This window comes from Montipora foliosa, chromosome 3, assembly GCF_036669935.1.
Source record: "Montipora foliosa isolate CH-2021 chromosome 3, ASM3666993v2, whole genome shotgun sequence".
Lineage (NCBI taxonomy): Eukaryota > Metazoa > Cnidaria > Anthozoa > Scleractinia > Acroporidae > Montipora > Montipora foliosa.
Window position 1 is genome coordinate 65,918,107 of NC_090871.1, and position 6,715 is coordinate 65,924,821.

The window sequence follows — 6,715 nt, forward strand, 5'->3', positions numbered from 1 at the left end:
TTTCTTAGTGTAAAACGAAAGCAAAAACAGTAGATGGCCTCAACAAGGTCAAGAAATGATATATACTCCTTGATCATCCGGACATAAACAGCGGAAATGGAAATGTATCAACGCCTTGACATCTGAGTCAACGAAATTTTTGGGACTTCCGTGACGTCAAACGAAATCATTCTTTGCGAAATAATGGCTATTTTGCTCAATTCTTTTTTTGAACATTGGGAAGACCAATATTTTCGGCAAGCTGACAAATATTGCGTTTTGGTTATACAATAGAGCTTGCACACCTCGATGTCAGCTCCGTCAACAAAGAAGTAAACAATTGTGTCACGTGATAGGTGATCAAAGCACAAAGCGAGATTCAACTTTGTGAGTGACTATGGTGTAGCGGTGTAGCTGCAGTCAGGTAATACTGGTAATTTTCCCCATGTTGTTGGATGGTATTAGCGTACTAAAATCTCCTTGAACGTTTTTATCGCTTCACTTTGTCCTGGTTGAAAAACAATCCACCTCTAGCCGGTGTTTTGCGTAATATGCAATCTTCTCGAGGACACTCACGAAACGAAAGCGGTGACTCCGCCAAGCTTTTCTCCGAGAGCCAAGAGTTTGCAGTTGATGAGGACAATTTTTTGCCAGATGTAACTTTGGAACCTTCTCTACTGTTTCATCAGCCCAAGTTAAGGCTTACTTGCGGGTCTTTTCCTGCGCTGGCTCGACAAGCACTTAGAGAGTTCTTCAAATTATACGTTCACCCTGTCGTAGCTCTTTTCGCCTTGCTTATGGCCATAGCTGTCCCTATTGGAATGTGCTTTTGGCACCCAACGACAGAAAAATTGCTTATAATAGATAAGTCATTGCAGTCATTTCAAATACCCGGCCACATTAGCTCACAACACGAGGACATGGTTTCAGTGGCGTCGAAGCTCTCAAAAATCATGCATCATCCTGAGGATATTTGGCACTCCAGGCGTAAAAAACGCTCAGCTGGTTCGCCAGACACGAATTTCAATACCGAGGTATTTCAAAAGAGCCCAAAGTGGACGTTAGAACTAGTTTACCTTGCCAGAGGGGAAAATGATTCTGATCTCAACATCTTCACGAAGGAACGGCTCGAAACTATTCATCAAATCGAGCAAAGTTTAATGCAGCAAGATGGCTTTTCTGATTTTTGTTGGAAATGGCCCGAAGCGAAAAAGGATCCTTTTCTACCCGATGGTTGCACTCCTCCTATTTCGCTGATAGACTTTTTTTATCCTTCTGTTGGTCCGGGATTGTTAGTGAACGACGGACAAGGCCATGGTAAAACAGGAAAGATGAATCTCACAGATGCACGCATCAAAGAGAGCTTTGATCTGCTTCTCACTAAGCCTTTCACCTACTGGTTTGTGGATGGTTCATTTTCGTCAAGCAATCGCAAAAGCAAGTTTTTACGTGCTGAGGTTAGGTTTGGTTATCCTTTAAAGCCTTCAACGTACAAGTACTGGAATTATCCGGGTGTACATGATCCCCAGGGTGAAGCGTTCAAAGATTTTCTTGTAAAATACGCTGAGGCGGTGAAGAAAATGTCAACAGAGTAAGTGCTTTTCTGCAGTATTTATTTCATACGTTAAAAGTATTGTTGTTTGGAAGGTTTTAGAAGAAGCATTTCTTCTTAAATCTTATGAATCTTATTGTTAGACGAGATTCATGGTAAAAATTTACAATAATTATTGTTATTTTGCTCGTGAGGGTATTGTTGTGTTGCCAGCTGTGGCTAGATTCTAGAATACGCTTCCACTTACTTGCAGCTGTTAGTTATGTCGTGAAATATGAAAACAAATTCCAGCGATGTGCAATGTATCTTCGTTTGTACTAAGTCACGAAAATCTATTGCCAAAGTGCTTTGTCATGAGCACGTTGACATGGTAAGATATCGAGGTTTGATTTATAATTTTAGTCGATGTCTTATAATATTGATCTTATGCTGTTTTACACCCACGAGTGCTGTCGTGTTGAAAGCATTTTTTTAGTGAAATATACCATGTGACGAATATCGAGAGGACTAAGGTTTTTTTATTGTGATACTGACGGATGAAAATAATTTGGAAAGTTTCAACAATTTTTTACCATAATGGCTGTTGCTTATGGGGAACACATTGCGTTTGTTATTTAAATGTGCCAATCACGGGGACAGAAGACCCTTTGTTTTGACAGCCAATAAGGCTCTGGTTGGCACATTAATGGCAGTGGGTGACATCAATCCCATCTTCCATATGGGAAAGGAAAGGAAAGGAACTTTACATAAGTGTGTGGCATTTGTTAACAGATGTTCAACAAGTTAACACCTCATAAACTCAACAAGTATCAAAGACCGCTAATGAAAGGCCCATATTCGCCCAAAAGTCATTTCAGTCGTTTGTTTTTGTTTCAAATACAATACAATACAATACAATATTTGTTTATTTCCACCATTCGCAGATCTCTCTGAATTACTGGTAGGGTCACACAATGCACTCACAAACATACAAATATACGTGTAGTTATATAAATATAAAGACGTAAATATAGTATGGTAGCAATATTGTAACATCGAATGCGCATAATTACGCACAATTAATAGACAACGCATATTTAACTGACACAAATTCTGAGAACCGGTCAGTTCGGCCAAGTAACACATGGCATGATGGTCCTGACCTCAGATAATATGAAGTTTGCGGCGAAATGACCCTGCTAGAAATTAGGGGGTAAAGCGGGATTGCGTGTATAATTTCCGTCACAAATTTCTTGCACGCCAGGTGGCGTCTGGCCTTTAGAGACAGAAGCCCGGCATGTGCGAGGGTGTCCTCGTAGCTCAAGTCAGGACCAAAGATGATTCGAAGGGCTCTCTTTTGCACTCTTTCTACCGCCATGCAGAGATACTGCAGTAAGTTTGCAAAAATTACCGATGCATACTCTAGGACAGATCTTATACGCAATGAGTCGACCAACTGAGGTCCATAGGAATATACACCCCAAGGAGCTTGAACGATTCCACCGACTCAATAACAAAACCTCCTACTGCTATTGGTTGACTGTAGCAACTATTATAACGCAAAAAATCAACCCGTATCTGCTTGCACTTACTAGGGTTTAACTGCATGTTGTTACAATGATGGTTTGCAGTGCTCGAAATTCAAAAAAATTCCAGTTTGTCAGTGTTTCAAAAGCTGGGCAACTAAACCCGTAAATTTGGTTTCCTCTTCGGAAACCCTCTACGATTAAATGCATGCCTGTTGAGATGCAATCACATTGGCATTGGAGCTTGAACATCCCATAGTTATAAGAGGGTCCCCAATAGGGTTCTTCAATCCCGCTATCCCGACCAAAATTTTCCCTTAATCCCGAGATTCTGAACGTTTTTATCGGCCAATCCCGGTCCCGGTCATGACGTCACAACATTATGTCCAAACCTCGTTGTCAATTACAACTACAGTTGATTTAGAATACGCCTTGTTAGTCTTTTCCACCAACCATCATGATCCAATTGACCCTAATTGTAGCATTCACAATTACATTTTTGAAACTGAAATGATGCGTGATTGTCCGTTATTAGTAGGAAATGAATCTGTTGCTAAGGTATACAGTCATCAACAAGAATACTTTTCTCCCTAACATTCCTATTTAGCATGGAAAGGCGCACTAAAACCGCACCAAAGCGCACTAAAACCGCTCGTTTGGAAACGATATGTAGACGACATACTTTCCCTCTAGACTTAAAACAGAAAGGAGATAATGCAATTCATTGAACAAGCAAACAAACAACAAACCACAATTAAATTAACGGCTGAAATTTCAGATACAGAAACGACATTATTTTATCGATACAGACATTTACAAAGGCAAAAGGTTCAAGAGCAACTCATTCCTTGATGTGTGCTCGCACTTCAAACCTACTGAAACATTTCAGTGAACACACTTCTCCTCGTGGCACCCACTGGGCATCAAAAAAGGCTTCATCAAAGACGAGGCTTTGAGACTTCTCAGAACAAACTCTTCTAAAAGTATTTGGAGAGCTCATCTAGAATTTTAAATCACGCGTACGTGAAAGTGGTTATCCCGAGAATCTTGTTCAAAGGATCGCCTCAGAAGTGCAATTTAAAAACAGGAAACTGGCACTCCTTCAAAAACCACAAGAGAGCAGACGAATCTTGCCTTTTGTGACGCAGTACCACCCAGCAGAACTGAACTTAAAACAAATCCCTACGAAAGACTGGCATTTAATAGAGCGAGGACCATTGCTTAAAGAAATCTACGGAGGCCCGCCCCTCATATGTTGCAAAAGAGGGCGGTCAATCAAAGACATACTTGTAATAGCCAAATTACAAAACTGAAAGGCTAAAGCACGCGCTAGCCGGCTGGGGAGCCGTGTAGGTTCACAGGCGCCGCAAGCTCAGTGAGAACTTTGTAACCGGCTTTGTAACCCCTGTTCGGTGTACTAAACTGTGCTCTAACTGGGGTCCTAGACCATAGTTTGTCAACGACACATTTTTCTGAATGTGTTTTTGAAGTTTAGACGTGTGACTGTGATTGGACGAGAGAGACAATGCCCAGGGGAATAAAACAAGTGTCGTTACAAAGTTCAACCGTCCAACATTGCTGAGAAATCTACCTGCCGAAAATGTTTTTGGTTCTGATCGAGTAGACAAACTACCGCCTGAGGTTGCTCGCAGGGCTGCTATCACTTTGTTGTTGGGTTGAAATGAAAGTTTAATCTTTTTCAATTGATTCCGATGCGAAATTGTAACCGTGGGAACATTTTATCGCGGAATATTTGACTCAATTTGGCTGGCTCCTGAGAATTTAATGTTTATTACGCTGTTGACAACTGAGGAATTGAAAACGGCTCAAAACGGCGTTGAATCTGAAAAAAAAAACACAGGAAGGAAGCGAGCCACAATGGCAATAAGTTTAGGCTTTTTAATTGAGAATTCTTTCGTATAATTGCCTTCTCAAGTCTTTTGCCGGATTCCTATGCAAATTCTTATATTTTTGTTGGCTTTCCCTCACATTGAGCTTGGGTGCCTGTGGTAGGCATGTTACTCTTGTTCGATGTTTTGACACTCCACAGAATTTGTGCCCAAAATTTCTCTTTCTGCAAAAATTGAATTTCCGCCGTTTTCCTTCTTAAAAAAAGAGCCACACAATCAATAATATGTAAAGCCACAAACAGCGATGATGGTGTTGTCTGCAGAGTATAATTCTAGGTTATGCGCTACAGCATATTTTCGTTGTTGTCGACGGCAAAAGTTGAGTTCATTTTAATATTTTTGTCGTCAGAAATCCCGGATCTTGCGGCTTCAGAGTGGCGGTTTCCAAGATCCCGCTAAGTTATAATGCTATAAAAGCCAAATCCTGGATCCGAAAATCCTATTGGGGACCCTCTTATAAGTGTGCAGCTGTGGTTTTATTTTTTTGGACATCTGGGGTATTTTTTGGCGCATTTTCAAAATCCATCGTAAACCCGCTACATGTTTGTGACATTGGATTTTCCTATCGGGCAATTTTGTGTAAAAGCCACAGATGTTCAAAACACGGGAAAATGCTCAACTGTGGCAAATTCAATATTGTTAACTTCACACTACTATCGGACCTTGAAAATAGAAAACCAACAAGCTTAGGTAATTCATTTTCAATTTTGGCTGGGTTGAACGTTGTCTTTTCTTCAGGCAATCAAACTTTTCATTTTAGCAAAATCTAGTCGCTTGGTAAACATTCTGGTCGTCTGGGACGACTGGATGACCATCAACTTTGAGCACTGGGTTTGTCCAAATGTGTGATCTGATTGGCTGAATGCACTCAGGAAAGACATTGGAAACAACATGTCAGCTATTTGATTAATTTCATGTAACACGAAATTCAGACACTATGCACAATGACTTTTGGGCGAATGTAGGTCGTTAATGTAGTATTCCAACAGATATTCACTTGAAAAGAGGGAAATATTCAGTATTGTTGTTTAAAATACAATTCAGGTTACTATGATTCCAGACAAGGATGGTTGGTGCTCATTGTAACTTTGATTACTGCATTCACAATAAGGAATAGCTACGAGGAGGCAGTGTGGCCCAGTGGTTAGGGCGCTTGCCTTGAGATCCGGAGATCCCGGGTTCAAGAACCGCTCTGACCACTCAATGAATTTGATCCTGGTAGTGCCTGGTTCAACTTCCCAGCCACACTTGTAAATAGCCAACTGGTTTGCCTCCAGCCGGTTGGGATTCTTAACAGTTGTTGTTGTTCTGTTCTTTCGTTTCGTTGTGTTTCATTGCCCCGAGCGCTGCCACGACCTCGGGCCAATATTCCCCAGTACGGCCCTCGTGCTCGGTTAGTAAGAAGTTAGTATTGTATGGTTAAATTATTTTAACCTTAATATTTAAACAACAACATAATTTTAATGGACTTTCACCATTATTTTAGCTTGACCACTCTCTCCTCCCCTTTCTTCCGTAGATTAAAATATCTACCCCCAACCATGGTCTTAAGTAACTATTATTTGTAAGTTGGTTGAAGCTATCCTCTGTATAAGGCACCACCCAATTGATAACTCAATTTGTTTTGATGGTACTTGTCTTTTGGATAGCAGTTTATCGTCAAGATGGTGCTGCTGCAATTTTCAAATTCCAGTAGTTATATGCATGTCCAGTGTTGGTATGCAACAAAAAGTTTCCCATTGAGTCTAGTCATTTCCTAGCTATTTCCA

At 40.7% G+C, this 6,715-nt stretch overlaps 1 protein-coding gene across 1 annotated transcript in view; it reads left to right on the forward strand.

Moving 5' to 3' along the window:
• Positions 1-341: 341 nt before the first annotated feature.
• The window catches only part of LOC137998008 (protein dispatched homolog 3-like), a 37,515-nt gene continuing 31,141 nt past the window's right edge, over positions 342-6,715 (forward strand). The window contains exon 1 of the mRNA XM_068844391.1: positions 342-1,570. Coding sequence (XP_068700492.1) covers positions 531-1,570 — 1,040 coding nt within the window. The 5' untranslated portion in view covers positions 342-530. The remainder of the gene's footprint in view (positions 1,571-6,715) is intronic.